Source organism: Myodes glareolus, chromosome 1, assembly GCF_982192425.1.
Source record: "Myodes glareolus chromosome 1, mMyoGla1.1, whole genome shotgun sequence".
NCBI lineage: Eukaryota > Metazoa > Chordata > Mammalia > Rodentia > Cricetidae > Myodes > Myodes glareolus.
Window position 1 is genome coordinate 102,092,679 of NC_142026.1, and position 26,185 is coordinate 102,118,863.

The 26,185-nt window shown below is 36.8% G+C and overlaps 1 protein-coding gene across 2 annotated transcripts in view; it reads left to right on the forward strand.

The window, feature by feature from the left end:
* Nucleotides 1-25,737, forward strand: part of Clvs2 (clavesin 2) — an 81,691-nt gene extending 55,954 nt beyond the window's left edge. For both annotated transcript variants that reach the window (XM_048425432.3, XM_085690023.2), the window contains exons 4-6: nucleotides 3,070-3,180; nucleotides 14,475-14,695; nucleotides 20,708-25,737. In XM_048425432.3, coding sequence (XP_048281389.1) covers nucleotides 3,070-3,180; nucleotides 14,475-14,695; nucleotides 20,708-20,795 — 420 coding nt within the window. In that variant the 3' untranslated portion in view covers nucleotides 20,796-25,737. The remainder of the gene's footprint in view (nucleotides 1-3,069; nucleotides 3,181-14,474; nucleotides 14,696-20,707) is intronic.
* Nucleotides 25,738-26,185: the final 448 nt, after the last annotated feature.

Below are 26,185 nucleotides of genomic sequence, written 5' to 3' on the forward strand. Positions count from 1 at the left end.
GAGTCAGAACTCTGAGCTAGATAAACGTAATTGGAAAGTGGAGACTCTTCCTGTTATTTCTCTTCGACTTAACTGTAATTCGGTACGATCCAGTTGTATATTTAAAAAGATCTGTGTATGCAAGTGTTTTTTGTTTTTCAGGAGAGAGAAGGCAGTGACCTCCCTGAAAATGTCAAAATTTAATCATCCTGATTCGAAACTTGTAGAGTCACATCCTTATGACTGACGCTCATTCAGCTTGGTTGTAGATGTCAGCACCTTATATTTCAAACATAGAGTAAATAGTTCTATTCCAGACAGTGCAGCCTGTTTCCAATCCTTAAAACATCTTTCTGTCACGAAGGAGAAGAGTGGTGAATTTATTAGAGCCTAAATAATTCTCCTTGCATTGTTGAACTCTGAGGAATGGAAGACAAACACAGACAATACTCTACAATAACAATCCTGAGAGTAGCTGAGGTCCAGGCAGTTCTGGAGTAAAAGGCCAACCCAAGAACCCAGAGCTGTAGGGGATCATGGACACTCAGGCATGGGTGTGCTTGTACATGCTGAAGGCAAGTGGGGGACTGGATGTGATGCTGTTTCTTGAAATAAAGCTTCAGCTGGTCAGGAAAGCATCAAGAAAATTTCTCTGCCATTTCTTTATCTTGCTGAAAAGTAACCATATCAGTAGTCGTAATGACGATATTAATAGCCTTCTCATTTGCCCAGGATCATAATTATTTCAAGAGTGTCTGAAATCTGAATATATGCTGGAGTCAGGGAAATCTCAGCATAGGTAATCTACTTGAAGTCATATGAGTTGACTAACATACCTGGTGAAAACTTAAGCAGAATTTGTGTAGAGAAATCAGTTTCTTCTATATGCTTGATAATTACTGTTAGCCAAGGTTGAGTTAATCATAAACAGGATGCCATAGAAAAATCCGTAGAGAGCATACAATTCACACTCTCAAGAACACAAAATGTAATTTTGTGCTCACAACTTTTATTACTAATGATGAAAATAACAAATATGTACAGAGACCAAGAATCTAGCAAGTAAAGTTTGTGTGAAAATTCATTTTATTTCTAGTAGATTCATAAAATTTGAAGGTGGTAATATACCAGCTATGCAAACTAAATGGAATTGGCATGCAGTACAAGGGGACGGAGGAGTGTAAATTGATTCAGTCACTCTTGTTGGTTTTGTAAACTTGAGTAGCATTTGCTCTGGGAAGCAGCAATGCTGAGAAAAATGTGTTACTACACCCTTGAATGTGCACGTGAAAGATGTCTTGAGTGCTGCAGTGTGGGCCAGGGCAAACATACAAAAGATCTGAAAAATGACATGCATGAATGAGAGAAGATAATTTAATTACCATATACCATACTATAGTCATAGTATTCATGGGTTACATTGGATTACAGTGACACTAAGCATGTGTAGCCACCCACAAATGTGCTGAATGTCAGAAACGATGCTATGTGAATATACATATACATACATACACACACACATATATATATACAATTGTATATGCACACACGCCAAACACACACACACACACACACACACACACACACACACACACACTCATACATACTCAAGTTTACATACTTATAAAGTATCCCAATTAAGAACAGCCCTTTTCTTACAATGGCACATGCTTTGGATCAGAAAATCTTATTCAAAAGCACATGTAAATAAAATAATACATTAGATTTATCTTCCCTATGACCCTTATCTTTTATTCGTTCCTATTCATGTTCTGCAGAAGAATATTCCAATTGCTTATGGTGCTACTTGAAAGGCAAGCTTAGTTAGAGGAGTTTAACTAACTCCTTAGATTTTGTGTGTTTATGAGGGCCAATGACGCTCGTTCTTGTGGCTTTGACAAACTGGAAGAGAGAAGTGTCAGAGCTTTTGGAGGAGAGTCCTCAGCATATTCAACCAGGTGTCAAGGTTGTGAGTCGTGTGGTTTGGCTATCGCATTATGCTAGGAACTGAGTCATAGAAGCATATCCCTACCCACAGATAGGCAGAGCAGACTTGCTTCATCACTCTGGTCTTGAACTTACCCAGGTATGTTTTGGTGACGAGGAAGTAGGTTGTAACTGAGTTCCTCCTTTCTCCACTGGAGTGAACTCGGAGCATTCTTGGTGCTCATTTAACCCACTGAATGTATCCTGAAGTTTCCTGTGCCACAACTGTGGGTTTTCGTCTTACTTAAGCATGATTCCATTTTACTCGTTGAAGTAAGGAAAGGCAGATATTTATAATAAAGCCTAGAAATGATGCGAAGAGAATAAGGTATGTTTTAATGTATCTTAGTTTATATTTTAATTTAATTTTTAAATTTTGGCATGCAGAGGAGCACAAGTTATGTGTGGAGGTCAGAGAACATCTTCCTTCCTTCCTTCCCTCCTTCCTTCCTATGATGTAGACCCCAGGTTTGAACTCAGGCTATCAAATGTCCTTAATCACATCCACTGAGTCTCTTTTTGATTTATTTATTTATTGTGTGGTCAGGGGTAGGTGTATTCACCAGAGTGCACATTTGGAGGTCAGAGGACAACCTGCAGATTTTCTGCTTCCACCATATGGATCCCAGGGATTGAACTTAGATCTTGAGACTTGGCAGCAAGCATCATTTTTTGCATTTTTATATAAGGTATCACTCCCATTACAAATGGTTACTAAAGTGAATAAAATACTTGAACTTAAATATATCTTATTATCTATATAAATAATTCAAATAAAACAACTATTCTACCTGAATCTGGTATTTGACACTTTTTTCTAATCTGTCTGTTTATTGTGCTTCTGCTATGGTGTCAACTGTTAGAAGTAAGCAGACTTAAATATCAGTCTGAAAGATGTTGAAGTTCCTTTCACTAACCTGTTCTTGAGAAGGATTCACTTGATTACATACTGTTGGACTTTCTTCAGAGATTCTCTCTGTAACAATGCTTGCTCCTTTTTCTTTAACGTAAAGTATTCACACAATGAAGCAACATGCAATATTTCCTGGGCTATTTCAGTGTAGATGAGTCTGTATTGATTTCTCTACCTTTATGTTGCTCCAGGACAGCTTCCCCGCAAGATTTGGAGGAATTCATTTCGTCAACCAACCTTGGTATATCCATGCCCTGTACACTGTGATCCGGCCTTTCCTGAAGGAGAAGACTCGGAAAAGGGTACCTTTGCTTTTTTGTTTTAAAAGTTGATGTCTGTTCCCACCCACATTCAATGAGTTATGAGGCACATTTCAACTGCTTAATGTCAGCCTTGCTAGAATTTCTTCAATCTTATCATGTTAATATTCTGCATAGAAGACATGGGCAGAATTTTAGAGAGCTCATAAGCTTTCTAAATTCTCAACAGTGCTTCATGAACAGGATATTTGAAAATGAGCTTTTCTACTATTTCACCAATAATAATAATAAATTGTATTAGTACCTTTATTCATATCACAGTCTCACTATGAACCACAGAAAACTATGCTATGTTATTCCACTATTGTGGGCACAATTAATTTTGTGAAAGCTCTAGACACAAGATATTATTTTATTTATTGACAAATGAGTGTTACTATTTCACAATATTTACTGAAATAAATAAATCTTGTAGAATCTGATATATCTGTGTAGTGACAGGCATGATCTTATCAGAGGTTTCGATAACATTGCTGATGTGTTGAAGTTTTAATATTTTTCTAAATAGCATGTTATATGATTTTCCTCAAGATTGAGTTTTATCATACAAGGATGGTAATAAATATACATGAATGAAAATATTTAGTGCTAGCACCACAGTACGTGATAAACTGAGGCATGTTGACTGAACATAGAATTTTTAAATATGTTTAACTGTACGCTATTTCATTTTTTTCATTTAGAGCTCTGTAAGGAATATTTAAAGTATTGTTCAGCTATTTATTTATTTATTTAAACATATATACATTTTGAGCAGTTCAGAGAAAGATAAACATGTATCTTCTTTAAAAATTAATGCTTCTTTGTGATGAAAACATTCCAAATATTGTAGCTTAAAAAACTGGACAGTGACTATAATTATCAAGAGTCATCATACATATTTTTCTTATCCACCAGAGCTTGAATAACTTGTACCCACAGACCAACCTATTCCTAGCTCTTCTTTGCCAGCCTCTGATTACTGATTTTATGCTGAACTCTGAAAAGTAAATTTAGTAAACATGGTCTCCTATTTCCGAGCTGAAAAAGGAAGTCTGAGGATGGATAAGCAGCTTGCTTCCCCACAGATGCAGTTGGGAAGTTGTAGAGCCAGTAAATAACCTCAAAGCATCCAGTTCTGTTTACCTCTGTGTCCTCGTCACCATCCAATGATTAGTGACACTCAGAAATATACTTACTTCTAAACCTATGCGAATGACAATAGCGTTGTGAATCTCAGTGATTAAGCCCTTAGTGTCTTCCAGTACTGCAAAGTCCTCATTCTAAGCATGAAAGCTCAGTAATTATGTGTTCACATCAAGCATTAGTGAACAGAGGGTTGACTGTGTATGAATTTGTTAAAAATATTCCAGTAGTTCAGGAGGAAGAACTCTGCAAACAACTGTAATTTATACTAAGAGTTGTTTCTACTGCTAAGCATGAAATCATGCATATTTTGGAGTGTTTAAAAATATAATGAAGTGGTTCACAAATGCACCTTCAAGTTGTGCTCCATGAAGTGGTAATCAGGTTATTCAAAACATCTGCTGGGGATTTTAGCACAAATCCCACTTATGTTTGTTCCCTCCTGCCCCATGCTGTTCTCAGGGCATTATGTGTGTTTCATTTAATACTTACAATGCTTTAGAGAAAGTATTTTTTTTTTCTTTTTATATGTTGAGAATGAGACTTAGGAGGTTAAACAAATCTACTATATATTGCTGTTAGTAGATAAAGGAGCTAGAGGTTGAGGCTTATTTGGAAAATTCCACAGAGGGGAGTAACAAAGACAAGCCTTAGGTGTGTATGCGTCTAAGATATTTAACAAAAGCAAAGAGAGCAGAAAATCTGGAGAATGAACTATGCGGACAAGTTAGAAGGAAATTTGGTTCATTCTATCTTATGTGGTCTTGACTAGCATTGCAAATGCTTTGATGTTCAACCAGTCTTATTGTCACATGATCCTGCTTTCTTGAAGGCATTGCTAGCCAGATGGAAGCAAGGCAACTGAATTCTACATTTTTTTTTTTTGCATACCAACCCTACTTCCTCATCCTTCCTCTTCTCCCTCTCACCCCCACCTTCCCACTTCTTGTTCCCCATCCACTCCTCTGAGGGTGTAGAGCTTCACTTGGGAAGTCTAGCATACCAAGTTGAGGAAGGAACAAACCCCACCACCCCGACCCCATGTAAGGCTGAGCAAGATATTCCATCATTGGGAATGGGCTCCAAAAAGGTAGTTCACGCAGCCGGGATAAATCCTGGTACCGATCAAGCTGCATAATCGTCATCCACATTCAGAAGGCTTAGGTCGGTCCCATGAAGATTCCCCAGCTGTCATTCCAGAGTTGGTGAGCTCCCACTAGCTTGGGTCAACTGACTCTGTGATATTCCTCATGACGATCTTGATCTCCCTTGCTCAGATAATCCCTCCTCCTTCTCTTCAACTAAACTCCAGGAGTTCAGTCCAGTGTTTGGCTGTTGGTCACTGCATCTACTTCCATTAGTCACTGGATGTAGGTTTTGTGATGACAATTTGGGTAGTTAGTAATCTGATTATAAAGGAAGGCTTGTTCAGGTACCGCCTCCACTATAGCTAGGAATCTTAGCTGGGGTCATCCTTGTGGGTTCCTGGGAATTTCCCTAGCACCAGGTTTCTCTCTACCCCATAATGGCTCCCTCTATCAAGATAGGTCTTTCACTGCTGTCCCTTTCTGTCTCTCGCCCAGCTCAGCCTACTTGATCCCTTATGTTCACATGCCTTCCCTTTTAACCTTTCCCCATTCCAGATTTTCCAGAAAATTTTAACTATTTCCCCTTTATTAGGCCCTCCAAATGTGTTCTTCTTAGGGTCCTCCTTTTTTACCTAGCTTCTCTGGGGTTGTGGCTTATAGCTTGGTTATCCTTTATTTTATGTCAAATATCCACTTTTGAGTGAGTACACATCATGCTTGTCTCTCTGGATCTGGGTTGCCTCACACCTCACTCAGAATGGTTTGATCTAGTACCATACATTTGCCTGCAAATTTCAAGATGTCATTTTTTTCACTGCTGAGTAATATTCCATTATGTAAATGTACCACATTTTCTTTATCCATTTGTTGGTTGAGGGGCATCTAGATTATTTCCAGGTTCTGCCTACTATAAATAGTACTGTTATAAATATAGTTGATCAAATGTCTTTGTTGTATGATTGTACATCCTTTGAGTAGATGCCCAAGGGTGTCATTGCTGGATCTTGAGGTGGATTGATTACCAATTTTTTGTAGAAACCACCATACTGTTTTCCAAAGTGACTATACAAGTTTGTACTTCCACCAGCAATGGAGGAATGTTCATCTTACTTCACATACTCTCTAGCATAAGCTGTCATCAGTATATGATCTTAGTCATTCTAAATAGGTTTAAGATGGTATGTCAGACTCATTTTTATTTGCAATTCTCTGATGGTTAAGGATGTTGAGCAATTCCTTAAATGTCTTTCAGCCATTTGATATTCTTATGTTGAGAATTCTCTGTTTAGATCTGTACTCAATTTTAAAAATTGGTTTATTTGGTATTTTGATGTCTAGTCTCTTGAGTTCTTTATGTATTTTGGAGTTCATCCCTCTGTCATGTGGGGTTGGTAAATATCTTTTCCTCTTCTGTAGGTTGCCATTTTGTCTTATTGACCTTGCCCTTTGCTTTACAAAAGTTTTTCAGTTTCAGGACATCCTGTTTATTAATGGTTGCTTTCAGTGTCTGTGCTACTGGTGTCATATTTAGGAAGTAGTCTCCTGTGCCCATGTATTCAAGACTATTTTCCACTTTCTCTTCTGTCAAGTTCAGTGTGACTGGATTTATGTTGAAGTCGTTGATCCATATGGACTTGAGTTTTATGCATGGTAATAAATATTAATCAATTTACTTTTCTACATGTTGACATCCAGTTATGCCAGCACCATTTGTTTAAGATGTTTTCTTTTTTCCATTGTGCACTTTTGGGCTATTTGTCAAAATCAGGTATTCATATGTGAATAAATATCAGGGTCTTCATTATGATTCCATTGATCCTATATCTGTTTTTATGCCAACACCAAGCTGTTTTATTACTATATTTCTATAGTAGAGCTTGTAGACAGAGATGGTAATGCCTCCAGAATTTCCTTTATTGTACAGGATTGTTTTGATTATCCTGGGTTTTTTATTTTTCCATATGAAGATGAGTATTGTTTTGAGGTCTGTGAGGAACTGCATTGGGATTTTGATGGGCATTGCATTGACTCTGTAGATTAGTTTTGATAAGGGTGGTATCTTTGCTATGTTGATCCTACCTATCCAAGAGCATGGGAGATATTTCCATTTTTTGATATCCTCTTCATTTTTTTTCCTTAAAAGACTTAAATTTCTTGTCATATAGGTCTTTCATTTGTTTTGTTAGAGTACCTCAAGATATTTTATGTTATTTGTGGCTATTGCAAAAGATGATATTTCTCTGATATCTTTCTCAACCTATTTATTATGTGTATATAGGAAGGCTACTAATTTTTTTGAGTTAATCTTGTATCTTGCCACATAACTGACAGTGTTTGTTAGCTATAGTAGTGCCCTGGTAGAATGTTTGGAGTCACTTATGTATACTATCATATAGTATACAAAGAGTGGAAGTTTGACTTCTTCTCTTCCAATTTGTGTCCCTTTTATCTCCTTTTGTTGTCCTATTGCTCTAGCTAAAATTTCGAGTACTATGTTGTTTTGACATTGAGAGAGTGGGCAGCCTCATCTTGCTCCTGATTTTGTTATGATCACTTTGGAACTCCACAATTTTAATAAAAGTTACATGACTTGAAGATTTTCATGTACAATAATTAAAGGTTAAATTCCTTTAATTTTTACTTATATAATAAACTTATGTGACAAAGGTATTTTATTCTTACTGGCATTAAAGTGTTACCCAGTCATTATTCAAGTACCTCATATTACTGACATTATAAATACATGCTCTGAAAAACTTAAGGAGCATTGGGAGCCTTCCTCTACAGAACCAGGGGTACAAGAAATGGCTATGACTTCATTTTCTTAAATTAAGTTAAATGCCACCATAAAAGAGTGGTGAAGATTTCTCTGTTTACTATTATGAATTCCCTTCTCATATTTTCATCGATGCCTTGAATTTTCATACCAAGCTTCTTTCCATCCATCATAACCAATGCCTAATGTTCTCATGGTTCAGTGTCGTGATAATTCCTGGAGTTAAGTTTTTCTATTTTTTTTCCCCCTGTTTTGCTCCTATGTTGCCAGTCAAATAAAACATTGCTGCTGACTCTGGAAAGCAGGGGCTCAGGTTTAAATCATCACCCCACTTTGACCTTGAACAAATCTCTGCTTATGGTTTTGTCACCCTGTGAATAAAGGTAGACAAGGGTTCTCCATCAACTAGCACAGAGTTTTTGCCTGTCCTCAACACAGTGGGCTCTGAATTCTAAACTTTACTGATTCTCAGGTTGATGTCACTTTTTCCATTTCTCTTTCCAGTCACCTGATGTAGTTTATTTGGTGGCATAAATGGCACAGAAAAATGAATTAGAAAACAACATAAACAGTTTTCAGGGTAATTCTTAGTTTTGTGATGCAAAGGAACCCATAAAGATCAGACATCTTTCATATCAAAAGAGCAAAACAAAACAAAAAAGAAAAGAAGCCAATGATAAAACTTTAGTAGATATTCTTAACATAGAGCCATTCAAGACAAAAAGTAAAAAGAAAAAGAAAATCTCCAAGAGCAAACATTTTTCCTGTTGAGCAGTCGTGATGCATTCCTGATGCCCAATCAGAAGATCACTTTACACTGAAAGTTCTGAAGGAGTATCTTTTTAGGATTTAATAAACTATGGGTTTTAAGAAATGGTAGTGTGATGATTTGTAAATTTTAAAAGCTGTATATATATATATATATATCTCAACTCTAAGTAAATTAAGTGTTATGTTAGCAGGTGAATGTTGTTGTTTAAAACACATGATGCAGAAAATGTTGATACTTGTTTACCTGTGGGCAGAAACAGAGAGTTAAAAGTGTTCACCATTGAAGGGCTTCACACCAAGAGTATTTATAAACAATGACTACAGAATAGTGGCTCCGTAGGGGCGGAAATGGAAACTTTTATAATTTAATAAAATTACCAAAAAAAAAAAAAAAAGAGAGAGAGAATAGTGGCTCCGGCTCCTTATCAAGGACCTCTGGGTGCCAGCCTCACTGTCCCCTTCCGGGCTCAGAAGAAGACTCACAACAAACACAGGACTTAGATCTGAGAGTGAAAGGAATTCTCCACTCTACTTTTCTGCATCAGTTTCTTTATTCTTTTCTTGCTATTGTCCCCTTATCCAGTTTATATACACATGTAAAACAAAGGCAGTTTTCTGAACTTGGATGCCCCTTTATCTTTGAAGATCCCAAATGTGATCTATATGAAAGAGTTGTTTTTTGACTACATATCCTGACGAATGGAAGATAGTCACAGAGAGGTGGCTTCTAACGTTTCTCAGGGAACAAAGTGGAGATGAGACTGTGGGAACCAAGGTTACTGACTGTGTGACTAAATTTTCCACTGAAGGTCTCACAAAGGGTGGGGGGATGACCAAATATACCAGTACATGGAAAAGAATTGTGCCTAATAATCCATACTCTGCTGAATTTTGCACCACGGAAAAGTGCTTATGGCGTCACAAGAGATCCATTATGAAAATTAGTCAATATGCAAAAGTGGTAGGCCCGGCACTTGCTAACTGGGTTTATTTCCCTCAGAATGCATTCATTCCTGTGGGTTAATCTTCTGCTCTATCAGCTGAAATGTCACTGCATGATTTCTGCAGACCACAGGAGTTCATATATATGTTGAGGCAGAAATATTCAAGAAAGAAAAATGCACAACAAATAGTCTAAGGCAGCAGTAGGAGATGGATTAAAATGAGTAGATCTTGTAGGGAATATGGGGCCATAGAGGGTTTGCTTATTGCAGGCAATAGAGTAGTCAGTGATGGACTGTGAGCAGAATGATGCAATCTGGTGTATGTGTTGTCATGGCCATTCTGGCTGCCATCTCAAGAGCATTCTGAAGAAGAGTGGCAGCAGGATGACCCAGGAGATCTGAGCTGTGGTAGAACATAATGAAAGGTGATTTTAGTAGTGGGTTTATAGCTACTCTGAGTGGTATCATCAAAAAAAAAAGAATTTTTTGACAACTTGGGTGATGTAATAAGTGAAATATGATTCATTTTTATTGGTCTGAGATACGGGAAAGATAACCAAATCTTTACTGATGCTATGAATAAGGAGAAACAGTTTGGGGGTAATATTTTTGAATTTAGTTTGTACCTTTTGAATTCAAGAATTGAACACTGAAGTGAAAATTTCAAGGGGAGAGAGAGAGAGAGAGAGACAGAGAGAGAGAGGGATCAAATAAAGGGTTCTAGCATAAGTCTGGATTCAAGATGTTGGTTTTTAGAGTATAGTTAATATAAATCTGCAGATTGAACAAAAATCAACAACGATGGTAATTTAATAATAATGTCTGGTTTAAAAGTAGAGTCTTCATGGGCATGATAGTACATGCCTTTAACTCCAGCACTTGAGAGGCCATGGAAAGTGGATCTCTGTGAGTTCATGGACAGACTGGTATACATAATGAGCATAATGGATTCCCGATCAACCAGGCTATATAGTGAGACTCTGTCTTAAAAAAATTAGAATCATCAGCAAAGGAGATTAAAGAAGAATGTAGTTTTGCTAAGGGTTGTGTATAAATGAGATGAAAATTGGACATTGAATTCATCAGAGAGAGCGATATGAACAAAAGGTGATACCATGTACTGTTAAGAGAGTGAGTAGAAATGGGCTGGGCTTATAAAATGTTAGAGGAGAGTATTTGAACAATGCATAAAAACAATTTCCCTTGTGAGTTCTGCTGTTAATAAAGAATTGAAGCTAAGATAAGAATCAAAGAGCCAAGAGAGTTTTTATGCATCTGTTTGCAAGGTATTGAAGACAGCAAGCTTTTTTTTTTCCCTCCATAGATGGGAAAGAGAGATTGATGTTTTAATATGGGAAAAACAAGTGTAATTGTTGGGAAATAAAACTGGGTTGAGAAAAGAGAATAGATCTTGTTTTGCTCGTGTAATGGTTAGTCTTTGTGGGGATTATGCTGTCTCTATTCAAGTGGTGAGGCAGAACACATGGGCACAGATGCTGGTGGGTGGATTGCAGCTGAGTGCCCTATTTCCTCAGTAAGAGTTGAATCAAGGCCAATGCTGAAAGTGATGCTGAGGGAGGAGGCAGCAGAGAATTGCAGAATTTACTGCTCTAAGGGTTGTTTTTAACCACAACACCTTCCTTCATGACTCGATGGAGGGTTCTGTTATGAAGAAACACATCTGATGTTTTCAAAGTTAGAAAGTGGGTATAACAAGGGTTTAGAAACTTAGATATTTTTTTTTAGGAGAAATAATTTTAACTGAAGAATATTGTTATACATGTGTGTGTTCCATACATCATACATGCATGCATGCATACATAAATATATACATATACACGTATATGCATGCATATGCATGTGAGCATGCACGCGCGTGCGCGCGCACACACACACACACACACACACACACACACACGCAGGCTGTGTGGTCTTAAGTTGCAGTGGAAAGATGTTATATTTTCAATTAACCTGGTTTATGGGTGGTGGAGCTGGCGTCTTCCAACACTGCAATTGCTTATTAAAGAATCTGATTATTCTGTACAGTGGCCAATGTTTGGCTGACACCTGTTTCTAATCTTCCATAATTTGTTAAAATTAATAGTGGATTGATAATTGCAATTTCTTAAAATTTGCCTGTTGTTAAAGATATTTTTTCCTATATATTTACAAGTGTGGATTCTAAAGATACAGAGAACAAATATGAATGTGCTAGTTAACCTATTCATCTTGAACACAAAATGTGAAATTAAGTTACCTATAAACTGTACTTTCAAAATAAATATTACAGAAATCTGCATGGGATGGTGATGTGAGATTGAGATTACCCTCTGTATGCAATGAATATGTTTTATTGCCATTGGTTAATAAAAAAGCTGCTTTCAGCCAATGACTTAACAGATATAGCCAAGATGGATAAGATATATAGAGAAAGTACGCAGGGTCAAAGAGATGCCATGTAGCCGCCAAAAGAGGATGATGGCTGCGTGCTGGGACAGTAAACCACAAGCCTCATAGTAAAATATAAAATAATAGAAAAGGGTTAATTTAAGATGCAAGAGCTAGCTAGAAATAATCATAAGCTAATAGGTCAAGAAGTGTTTTAATTAATACAGTTTCTGTGTGATTAATTAGGGTCTGGGCTGCTGGGAACAAACAAGCAGCCTTCATCAACAGGCTATTAGTGATGCTTTTTGATCAATTTATAATTTAGTGATGATAGAATGAAAATGAAGTAAAGGCAAGTTATAATTTAAAAATCTTTTGTTCTCGGATGGGAATGGAGGGTCCATAGCTGACGATGAAAACATGATTATAAAGGAAGTCTTGAGAGTAACACACTTTTTTAACTTTTTAAAATCTAATTTTGCACAATTTCACATGTTTATGCACATAAACATAAACTATATATATGTATATATATATATATGACATATATGTGTATACAGTATATTCTGGTTATTGTCACCCATCTTCTTTTCTCCATTTTCACCCCATTACCCACAGCCTCGTCTCTCTATTCACTGAGTTAAACTAGGGCATTCTTTGTGACCATGGGTTTGGAGTTATCCCCTGCAGCCTTATTATCTCATAAGTGGACACAGAATTGCAGAAGATATTGATACTTGTCCCAGACCCTATCACTTTCAAATAATTCAGGAAGAAATGGGAGAGCCTTGTGAGCATCCATTATTGGCTGTTGGCAGGCCTGTACCTATTGCAATGTAGTTGTAGCAGTAAGAGATTATGAGTGCGTTGATTGTGCAATGTCCAGAAGAAATTATTTCTCTGGCTATTCCAATCTTTTTGTCCTCTTTTCCACAACGTTCCCCAAACCTTAGTGTAGTTGAATAAAATGTCTTGTTTAGGGCAAAAACATACACATTTGTATATGGATATAAACATAAATCATTAGAAGTCAATTTGGCTCTGTGTCATGTCAAAAAACGCTAAGGAAAGCATACACAGAACCTTCTGAAATTACGAAAACTAGTCAACAGGTAGGAAGCATTCAGCTCAGTTTCTAGCTTGCTTTGTCTATATTTTGAAACCTCAGTGTGTCATGTCTCTTTTAAAAGGCTTATTAATAGTGATGCAAATTGGCTATTAACTAATGAAAATAAGTTTTTATTCACTGATAAAATCTTATTTTATTCAAAGGTTTGTTATATCAACATGTGAATGAACAATGTTCTAATATTTGTATTGTTGAAAACATTTAAAGTAAAATAATTTAAATGATTCTTAATAAAAATGTAGAAAGGTTAGCAACTGATGGAGGTAGCAAGTAATTGAAACTGTACTTGAATTCATTTTTAGATTATAAAAAACTCCATGTAGACAATAATACCAATAATTTAAGTATACTTATGATGTTGCCCTTTCAATTACATGTTCTATTTTCACTTGGACAATAAATATGAAAATCTCTAGGACAGAGGATTTTGTCAATAATGCAGAACATGTGTCCTTTGGGATGCGGGCTTCGGCCAGCATTACTTATGAGGTTGCTAATCAACTTTTCCTTACAGCAGATGCTTCAAATTATAAGGCTACAGTAGAGTAGTTATAGTATTTTCATTTTCATTGACAATAATGAGAAATGGATATGGAGGCAGCTTTTGGTCTGGATAACTTGGACAGTTCTGAAATTGAAGAATCCTTCATGAGAAAAAGTTGTTTGAATAGCACCATTCCGTATATCACCAGGTTGGCACAGCTAAAACAAAGGTGAGGGTGAGCTTAGACTACTCTGCTCATAGTTCTCACAAATAAGCAGAAAACCAAACGTGTAATTCTAGGTCTTTATCCAAGTAGCTGTCTGACCTTCTAGAAACTAACTATTCTTGCTCTTCAGGAATTTTATACGAAATGTTGTATAACGGTACAGTCTTGTCTACTTCATTGAGTAGAGAAGAGACTTACATGTTGTCAGAGACACATGTTTCTTATGTGTCTTATGTGTCTTCTTCTTATGTTTGCTTCTCTAGCCTCTCCCCTTCCCACCAGCCTTTGTGTGGTATTTAGTTTTCTCTATGTGATTCCTTTACATATGTCATCTTGCATTTATAGATATTCTTGCACGGTAACAACCTGAACAGTCTACACCAACTCATCCATCCTGAGATCCTGCCTTCTGAGTTTGGAGGAATGTTGCCCCCATATGACATGGGGACGTGGGCCCGAACCCTGCTAGACCATGAGTATGATGATGATAGCGAGTACAACGTGGACTCCTACAGCATGCCTGTGAAGGAAGTAGAGAAGGAGCTCTCCCCCAAATCAATGAAGAGGTACGCTCCAGATCGACTGGGCAGCCGGTAAAGCTCCCGGGAGAAGGGACACTGAGTTTGACTTCCTCATTTTCTTGTGTGTGTCTTATTTCCTTACTAATAGAATTTTAAAGTCTTGCTGTGACAATGACTTTTTCTAAGTACATAAAGTCCACTTGATCACTTAGGAAAAAAAGTTTTATGGGTCATGTAGACACATACAACACACACACACACACACACACACACACACACACACACACACACACACACATACGTTACCTGTTCAATCTCTCCAGTCTTTGTCTAAAGACTCTGCCAACCACTATATCCTTACAGGTTTAATCATCATAAGGTTCATTACTGTGTTACAGTCCCTTTTCCTGTTTTGACTCACAATGCTTTATGATGTTTCTTTCAGTTAGTGGGTGGGAAAATTGCAGATGCATGCTTGCATAATTGGCTCTGCCTCCGAATCCTGTAGCAAACAATATGACTTTGATTCTCAGGATTCCCCAGGCCCCAGCAGAGTGCAGCTTAACGAGGCTAACAGATCACACAAGTCTAATCACTATCGACAGAAATAGGTGGTGCTCTGCTACCTCTAGGAAGATGCAGATGTTTCACTTTTCATGCCAAACCCTATTTTGCATCTTTTTTCATGGAGGTTTCATGGTTCTTTGGTGAAAGCATTGATTGATTTAGGATCAAACATGATCCTAAAGAATGAGTCTTCTTTTTCCTTCCTTTAATTTTCCCTTGTCCTATCCCCTTTTCTGTCTCTGTGTGTCTTTGTCTCTCTATCTCATGTGTGTATGAACATGTACATGTCTTTGTGCACGATGTTTGTAAATGATGTTTGCTCACTACCGGCAGCTGTATACCTCCTGGAAGTAAAAGGAAAGGACTGGGGAATTTTCCCCTGCTACCTATCATTTCCTTACTTGTTAGCAAATCTGATTTTAAGCTGACGTTAGGTTTTTTTTAGCTCCCTTCACTTGGCAGCCTTATACAGTAATTATCAGCAAACCTGAGGGTTCATTAACCTCCTGAAGTGATTGTTGATAGGTTGCTGAGGATTCTCTTTAGTACTGAGTTGCCTTCAAAGTCTGTATGTGTGTAATTAAATGGGTATGTGTGTGTATTTACACAGTGTTTCTCCAACTCTAAAAGGGTTCCTAAAACAAAAATCCTGAAAAAGTAATTGTCTCTGGATAATTGTCACCTAACAAAATTAATTCTACTAACAATTGTTATTATATTCTAACACTTATTACTTATTTATCATAAAATGGCTCTTAATGTTCCACCTTTTAGTTCTCACAGAAAACTTGTTAAAAAATTGTGTTCTCAGTGCTTTTCCCATTCCATGTGTGTGTTGAACAGAGTTCATCTGGAGACTTTCAGATTGTTGACAAAAAGCTAGTCCACCCTTTTATGATAGTAGTGGCCTCTCTGGAAGTGAGCTTTTTAAAGTTTCTACTATATACAACGCCCGTTCCCTTTATTTTTCCTTCTGTGACAGTTTTGCTCACACAATCCCATCACATCCCATAAGTGCATTTCTCTCTTCAGTCCAGCGTCATCTCTGTTGCTCACAGTTTGTCTTTTCCCTTCCCAAGAATTTTCCAGTTGCATTCTTAAATTCCATTGTTACTTCATTCCCCTTCGCTTGTTTATAATCTGCATGGAGATAAAAACATTCTTTTTAAAATGTAATTTAACCATTACACAACTCCCATTTAAATTTCAAGTGACTGATAATTGTATCACGAATAACAACACTTTAAGCCCCTGTATCATCTGTGCCTGCTGTATTTCTCTACTGGATTATGACAGCAACTTCCTCCCCTACCTTCAGATGCAGTAGCCTTCTCTCTGCTCGTCAACTTCTCCAATTAGTCCCTTTACTTGACATCTCTGGCTCGAGTTTGTTTTCCATGTATATTGAAATGGCTGGTACCCATCACAGGACCTCCTCAAAAGGGTCTCTGCTCCCTTTTTCAACCACCCAGTCTTAACCATTTTTATGTGCTACTCCTGCCAGCCATTCCATATCAATCACTGTTCTTTCAAAATTCTTCTTCCTATCATTTAGCAATGCAATGACGGGCTAGTTTGATATTTACTGTATAGTGTAGCGAGGAGCTGTGGGCAGGTCTGCTTTTCGTCCCACATGGCTCCCGCACTGCTAGCTTTGTCCTGGAAATAACAGCATACAAATTGTATTCATTTAAACACTTCCTGGCCCATTATCTCTAGAGAGTTAGTTACTGGTTAACTCTCACATCTTGATTAACCTATTTCTAATAATCTGTGTAGCACCACAAGGTGGTGGCTTACCGGGAAAGATTCAGCATGTCTGACCTGGTAGCTGGCTCCATGGCGTCTGCCTCATTGCCCTCTTCGCAGCATTCTGTTCTGTTTACTCCGCCTACCTAATTTTCTGTCCTATCAGAGGGCCAAGGCAGTCTCTTTATTAACCAATGAAAATAACACATAACAGAAGGCCCACCTACATCAGTATAGTGTAAACTTTGTGGAGACAATGGTGGCTGGATTTGTTCTGTTCTCTGAATTCCTTGTTCCTGGAGGAAGTCTTCTCCCATGGTGGCCCACTAGAGGCCAGCTGAGTGAAAGAGTGAGTTGTTTTCTGTCTTTCAACGGCTGCCTAAGGTCAGTATTCATAACTAATAGGCAACAGCTGTATCTACTGTGACTAGTGGTGTCTACGTGTCTTGCCCTTGTTAGCTTCTATTCTGGTTACCAGTCGTTGCTATGAAAGAAATCAAAACACATTGCTGGCTCCCAATGAGCACCTTAAAATGAAGAATCCACTATTAGCCCATGACCCCCTAACTGTATGCTCAGTATTTAGTCTTGTCACAGGAACGTGCTTTGGATAGAGTAACTTCTCCTTGTTAGATAAGCTGTGTAGCCCTAATTTGAAGTCAGTTTGGATTCTGTTTCTTTACTCCAATTCACTGGGGCATTTTCTTCCATGACAAGCAGGCTTTCTAGCTCATCCACCATCCCAGTTTGTGTATTTTGCTTCTGATGTGAGATGATTAGAACTTTAGAGGTTCTTGTTTGTTAGTGTGTGCTTGTAGCATTTGAAGGTTTTGCACTCCTATCGGGGTTGTCTTGCTGTGTGAATTTGTTGGGAAGAGAAGAACAGGATCAGCTGAGAAGATGCAAAGTTTACTAGAGCATGTCTGTCTTTAGTGCTGGGAATGTTTTGTATCTTGCACCTATGGGCCCTAGGCTAGTACCTGAGAACATGCAGCAAGATTAATACTATAGTTTTGTCGAATCATAAGTAATCTCTCAGGGATGATATTCCTAAAGAAAATAGACTCTCCCTCCTTTATAAGTCATCAGTTGTCAATAGTATCTCAGTGAGTGATGGGACTGCATGAGTTGCTCCAACCCCAACTCCTACAGCTCATCCATGCAGAGACTTTGCCTGGCCTATTGTTATGTAGGTTTTGTGCTTGCAGCCACAACCACCGTGAATTCATATGGCCTGAACAGCTGTTTGGCTGCAGATAATCATTTTGCTGAAAGGTATGAACACTTCCTACTACGTGTTAGTCTGTATTTTATAACTTGCAGAAATTCATACTCTTGCTTCTTGCAATTAACTGACAAGATAGTACTTGTCCAATTTTATTGATTAGAAGAGTAAGAGACAAGAAGGAGAGTGAATTCCAGTTCTAATTTCAGTGACCAGATAATCATATTCTGTGAGCTACTTCCTTAACCCTTTCTGTTTGTCATGTGTGTGAGGTTTAGGTATGCGTTATTATATTTTATCTTTACTATGCTAATATAGAGGTTCTCCCATGATTTTACATATAAAAGAATATAATCTTAGAGCTTTTCATAGCTTTCCTGTGTTAAAAGGTAAGCAAATTAGCTATATAAGCAACTGGAGTTGAAATACTTGTTTCTGAAGTCTAGGTCTGAAAGATTTTATTGCATCCCATTATAGCTGCATAATTGCTGATTACTGACAAATTTTACTTTGTTTTTGTGTTGTATATGATTGTGTATATAATATGTGTATGGGTTTAGGTACTTGTGTAGGTGTATGTGTATGTGTATGTGGGTGGATATATGCTCCAGATCAACTGGGAAATCCCGGGGGAAGGGACACTGAGTTTGACTTCCTCATTTTCATGTTAATGGTAGACAGTTTCCTACATCATGGCTGGAATAAAATACTTAGGAATAATTGCGATTGTACACAATTCTCTCATAAAAAGAATTACACGCCTTCTCTCACAGAAGAGAGTAAGAATAAACCCCAGACTAAGTCATAGTACAACTGGGGCAGCTAAATGCCAAAGATAACATTAATTATCTTTTTGAGTGTAGTTTTCTTTTCTCTTGTGAAATTGCTGTGCAAATGGAGCCAACGTTTACCCACCAACACTGTAATGCCTGAGAAAATAAAGTAGCAATAGAATTCCAATTCAGACAATATATTTTATATTAATAAAATGTCAGATTCCATTTAAACTGAAAATAATGTATGTGCGTGTCTGGGAGTGTATTTTAAGAGAATATTATGGTAAACACAGCTTTGGATTTTACCTATTGGAGACAATTAAGAGAGTTCAGAGTCTAAATAGTAGATGTAGTTTTATGATATTTTGTGTTTTCCTAAATAATTTTCAATTTTTCTTGTTGCTTTTCAATTTGAATGCTTAATATCCATATTTTGTATGAAAATTCATTATAAATTGAGACATCAAAGTCTTACTATGCATCTTATCCTGTGATCCTCTACTCTGCCTCTCCCCTGTTTTCTCTGTCTTCTTTTCCTCCTTTCTCCTCTTTGTTCATTGTCCCTTTCTCATGAAAACATACAGAGAAACACAGGAAAGTTTAACTGGTCTGTTTTGCAAGATCTGGTGCCTATTTAATATTTAGAGAAAAGAAAATGTATCTAAGAAACAGACCACCTCCCCACTTGACAAAAACTTCATTTTCTTTCCTGAAATAGGATTGTTTATTTAAATAAATGGAGCATTTGTTGGTGAATCTTGTGCTTCTTGAAAATATAATTAGTTCCATTGCATTCTTTTTATTAGCATGTGCAATTGTAATTTAGCTGAGAGTTTTCCTTTTCGGGATTTAATGAAGTCTGCTAAGAGGCACATTGCTACTGCAAAAGGCAATTGGCTGGAGTGCATCAGTGTGGAAGAATTCATTACCAGTGAGGGCTCTAAAAGGGCAGCTCCTTCTTAAAGCCTTAGCTGTTGAAATGGCATCTTCCTGCCACAATATTAGCATGTGTCATTGTTCTCTCTTCTTCCCATTCTCATGCAGTTTCCTAATGATGAACGGGTATAGAATTCCACCTTGCTGTCAAAAGAATTTACATATGGGGGTTTTGAAATTGTGTGCTTCCTTATTTATAGAATCTTCCTTCCCAAATAAGCACTTTTATTTTAAACATCTTTAAACGTTCAAATATATGCTTTATTTTATTTGGAATTTCTAGTGGAAACTTAACATAATTTCATTCCAATTCTGGTTTATTTTTGTTTGGGTGGTGATGTAATAATTAAAAATGAGAGATGAATGATAAAGAAATGAGTTATAGTTATCTTGGAGTTGTTTTATAGATTATTTTAAGGCAGGAATTCAGGCTCTTACTGATGTTGAAATCATCATCAAAAAGCACCTACCTATTTCTTTTTCCAGATGGAAATTTTTTATTAGAAAATATTTCTTGTTCTAGAAAATTTCAGTGTATTAGAGAGAATCCTCTTGCTCAGCTGTCAGGACAATATTACTCCTATTATTTTGTGCTCAGAACCTCTTGCTGCTCACAACTCAGGAAGCCAGAGAAAATTGTTTGCTGACTTTGATGCCATACTCTAAATGTGCGGTATCCACAGTTCATAAATCCCTCGATGAGACTTCACGGCCCTTAGAGAAGCAGTGGTGGATAGATGGGAGATGGTGCCTTGCGGTTAATTCTGGGTGCTAACTCCTTGCCCCTGGCTTTATTCTTTCCAGATCACAATCAGTGGTGGACCCCACAGCCCTGAAGCGCATGGATAAAAGCGAAGAGGAAAACAGGCAGCCTTTACTTTCTCTGGACTAAGGACTTCCCCACTTCTACCCCACGGATTAGAAATGGGAGGTATTGGCTTTCAGCAACAGGGACAGCACTGTGGCATCTACCTGCTGGAAAACCTTATTCATGTTAATGTAGCATAATGCATAAGGCATCTGGCTTCCACATTTGCCTAAACCATGGGTGCCCCGGGCTAGATTTTAAAAAGTCAATAACTTATTCTGTAAGTGCCAAGTTCTTTGTAAATACAATATAGTCTTCACATCCAGTTTGTAAATTTTGGTAGTAAAGTAATTTGAGAAAGATTGACTCACAAGTTTGAGCCAGTGAAATGGACTATAAGAAGAAGCATAAAGACACACACACTATGAAATTTAATTAAATGTATCCCTGTTTCCTATGAAGCCATATTTCTGCTATCATAGTGAATTGTTTCATCGTCTTTCTCTGAAACACTGTCAATATTCAAACAGACTTTGGGCACAGCAAACAATTTTTCCAGGAAATTGTTATGATTAATGTTTTCCTGTTTAGTGGTTTTCTTTTCAGAGGAAGTATTCTACGACCTTCCCTGACTGCATTCTCAAGAAAAATAGTGGATGAGGAGCTGATGAAAGGAAAACATAAGTGGTTCTCTGTTGTTTGATTCACAGAGTCTTGCAGGAAAATGCTTTTCCCGACTCAAGACACAGAATTCTGATAGAGAATGGATATTTGTTCAAACTGCTGCTTCCACAATGTCCCCTTTACTTAAGAGTCCCATTGTAATCCTTGTTTGATGTACTTTAGAATATTTTCATCCAAAATTTGACTAGGAAAAGATGAGCTAGTTCCTGAATAATTTCAACAGCCAGCTTTGAACACAGAGTTTATCAATTACAAATAGGGACCTAATTTCAAATCATTGTGCACTTGTAAAAAATATCAATATTTAGAAAGTGGAAATTTTTATAAATAAGTAAATAAAATAAAACAATAAATATTCACACACAACATATATTTTCATTGAGTTCAAATAAATTCTTGATATGATAGACATTGAGATACCCTGGAAAATGACTTTCAGTGAAGTAAAGAGAAATGAAAACATGAGACAGACCTCGGGATACCTATTTAAGGGATTTCAATATATCAGAACATGAAATCTTGAATATGTGACACCTTATCGATTGTGTTTTCCCCCTTTAAAGACACAATTACTCTCCATAAAGCATAGATAGCAGGCAATGAAAAGCAAAAGAGTTTTTTTTTTAAATTTAAGTTAGTAAGCATGTTATTCTTTTATGCTCACATTTTTTTTTACATTTTTTTTTGAGAAAAGATTAAAAGTACAAGACATTTGACAGACACTTTGAGAGTATTGGAGGGCATCTAAGACAGCATATAGCAGTTTAAGTCTAGACTCAAATTTATGTATGATTTAAAATTTTATTTCATAAATTATATAATTATAGCCTATGTTAAACATCTTAATTTAAATTTCAAATTCCTGTGTAGAAAGACAAAATTGTTATCACTTTCCTGGCATGGTGAATTTTGAGATTGTGAATTTACCATTTTTTTTATTTTTTTTTAAAGATTTATTTATTTAATATGTATACAACATTTCGTCTATGTATGCCTGCAGGCCAGAAGAGGGCGCCAGATCTCATTATAGATGGCTGTGAGCCACCATGTGGTTGCTGGGAATTGAACTCAGGACCTCTGGATGAACAGTCAGTGCTCTTAACCTCTGAGCCATCTCTCCAGCCCTACCATTTTTATTTAAAAAAAAAATCTTCAAGAACTTCTGGAAACCAGTTCCAAGGAATAAGAGCCTTGATACACACATTAGCCAACATTTCAAAAATCCAGTTATATTCCTGCAGCTCAAAATCTCAAAGTTGAATCAACACACCGGTCTCAAGCAACATGGGCTGTTTAATGATTGTAAAATTATAAAAATTATGAGTTTTTGAAATATACTTTAAAAGATATTTTTAAGAATGGCAACCTTCAGTTGAATTTAGAATAATAGTGATGGTCTTCTGTCTATCCTTGTAGCAGAGATTGAAATGAAATGGGAATTAAATGCCAGGGCAATTCTATTAAGTAATAACTGATGCCCCAATAATTGATGTGTGTGGTTTTTTGTTGTCTACCTGACATATATTCTATAGTCCTGGACTTTTCTCATGTTACAAACACGCATCAGGCAGAAGTCCTTGAAATAAAAGAAACGTAATGTACGCATAGACAGTCAATCTCATTCTCTTGACACTCACTGTTTGTTGACAGTTTTCAGAGTACTACCAACTTCAGATGTCATCCTGCATGGCCAGCATCCTCTCCAACTGTAAAGTTACTGTCACATAAAAATAACTAGAATCATTCACACTCTCTCCCAATCCATATTTGGAAAATTCATATTGGCATTGCCAAGCGTCTGCTCCTCTTTAAATGAGCAACTGAAAGTTGGCTAGATGGTGTGCAATATTTAAAAAAAATGAATGAACAAATTAAAACAATGATGTCTTTTGATTTTCTAGCAATGGTTTTGAAGCTGCTTAGTCAAGGGGCATTTATTCAAATTTATAAATTTTCCCCTCAGCATCAGCTAAAGCACGGTTTAGGCAACTTTTCCCTACTGTAATGTTTTACATCATGTAGCAGTGTTTATGGTCCATTCCCTAGTATATAAGCATGCAAGTGTTCTTTCACTCTAGATGGTTCTAATGGCTGCTTCTCTTTCCTTTGAATCCTATATTCTGCCATTTAAACGGTCTCATTACCTTGACATTTATGAATTTTTATGAGATATCACATCAATTTGGAATAGTTCACTGCTTTTTAAAAAATGGTGCTGGGCATGGAACCCAGACCTGAGCATGCAGGCAGGTGCTCTACCACTGAGCTCTATGCCAAATTCCCATTTTTTTTTCACTTTGTCTGTCCTATGTTTTCTTTCTTTCAGTTGTCTAAAGAATGACTACTTCTGAAATTGGCTTAAAAATAAAGAACTCTTCTTCTCATGTTCTCAGCAACACATTTTGTTGGCTACTATAAAACATAATATGACAATACGTATTCTAGAGAATATGAAACAGTGCCTCTTTAAAAATAGAACAAAGCATCAGTAATAACTTACTCAGTTTATTTGCACACTCTTCTAAATAAACCCAACATATTCTTCAGTATTGTAAGGGTAACATGTAGATATTTTCAAAGAAGGCTATCTAAGGGTGTGGTTTAACAATGTTCATACAGTATTTGTTGTGCAAGATCAATGCAGTAACTTCATTCCAAATGTGATTTAACGTAGATTACTATGTTAAAACAGTATAAAGGCATTAACTCGAGTTTTTCAAGCAAGGTGTTTACATGGGCGTGCATGATATTATTTCAGCAATTGTTTGCGTTTGTGTAGGCACAAGCATTCCTTAAGCCATTTCATAGAAAATGCTTATTTACACTACTAAAATTTCCATAGCCCTAAGGAAGAAAAGCCTGTAAGATGTTCTCTTTAATATGTGTTTGCAAGTAACGTAGTTAAATCAAGCATTTAAGGTTTCTGCAGCAATCTTAAGGGAACAGAATGGACTGAATAATGCCATGAAAAGGAGAATCATCTTAGGCCTCAGTTTAGAAGGAAACCTTTATAGCCACGATAGGCTGTGTCTATTTCTACACAGAAATTCAAATTTATATCCAGACCTATGGTTGTTTAAGGGCATTTTATTAAGGAAATCTGATGAGAGACTTAATACTTCTGATGCTTTATTAAAACTGCCTGTGTTGGGTTGGTTCATATTGTTCCTTTGCTTCTGTCATTCACTGCATATTTATTAATGATTCCTTAAAATGTTACCCTGAGCCATAATGACATTCCAGAAAGATTCTCAACATACACAGTAAAATGACCCAAGTCCCAGCATGTAATCTTTCAGCTTTTAGGTGGCATCAGTAGGCCACAAGCAGATATTCCAATTTAGACCTGCTGTGTGCTCAGGTAGCCTGAAATACCTGTGTGCTCATTGAACCTTTGAGGCTGCCACTGGAAAGAGTACACATGGGGGGAAAATAGCGTTTTCATGTTTTTAATTGAGAAAAATAGCATCCTGTATGCTGCTATAGTGATCGATCACTGTTTAGCATTGGAAGCTGCCACTGGAAGCGGCACATATGGGGGAAAAATGGACTTTTCTTGTTTTCAGTTGAGAAAACTAGCATTCTATAGGCTACTGTAATGGTTGATAACTGCTTAGCACTTTAGATTGGGAAAATAGAAATACAAGCAGGTCTGGACTATGAAATTATTCAGTCAATGCCTTTGCAGTCTGAAGGAGAGCTTTCATACATTCAAGATTTTAGCTTATAAAAATCTAGAGGTTAGTTAGTGCCACACATAATGCTCTGAAACTTGTTATTTGAGAAATATGGAAATAAATCCACATAAACTGTATGATGTAGGAAAATCATAAAACTGCGTTTCTTTGTAGTGAAATGCTCAAATTGGACCTTTTTTTTTTGTTTAGAGGAGCACAATGTTATTGTATAAATGAAGATCATTTAGAAACCAAATAGTTGTGGCCACGACAACTGCACTTTATGACAAGAGGTGGGAAGTGTTGACAGTGTTGGTGTTTGTCAGGGTTTGACATAGTTTCAGATCACCATGCAAATATTTCTGCCCTTTCTGTTTTCGGAATTTCTGATTATGTAAACAGTTTTGTGAATAAATTGGACCTACAGAAGACATAATGAAATTTTATCAACATATTTAGCATGGACAAGCCCCAACCTATTTTGAAAAATCCCAATGATCTATACATAAATGATTTGCATTTCACAGGTTCAAGCCATTGTCTTAGTTCTGATCTAGTTTTGTTTTACATTTTTGTGTCATTGCATGATGTTTTTTGTTGCAATTTTTATAATAAACAAAATAAATTTTAAAAATTAAAAGTAAATAAAGCGAAAGATAAACATTTTTTGTCTCCAAAGTTCCACTAATATCTAAGACAAAATTATCCAAGTGTTTCAAAAGTACCAAACACTGTATTCTTTGACTTAGATGTAAAAACTATTGCTATTATACATTGCTTGTGTTGCACTACACATTATTTACTATTTGATCTCTTGAGAGAGTTCTTTGTGGCAAAGCATTATGATAAAACATATCTCATACATTCTAAGAGACAGGAGTTCTTGCTAGACCTCACAAAGTTTAGCATATACATTGACGTTACTGAAGATTTAAGACTGCTCTCCTACTGTGTGCTCAGCCTGCTTGTGTCATTTTCTTTTAAGAGAACAATGAAATAATCAACCTTACTTGTCTTGGATTTCCCGTGGAATCAACTTGTCCAACCTAAGATAACGCGTAGCTGCTATCTTAAGTTATGTACTCTTCCATGCCGCCTCCAACTGGAGCAATG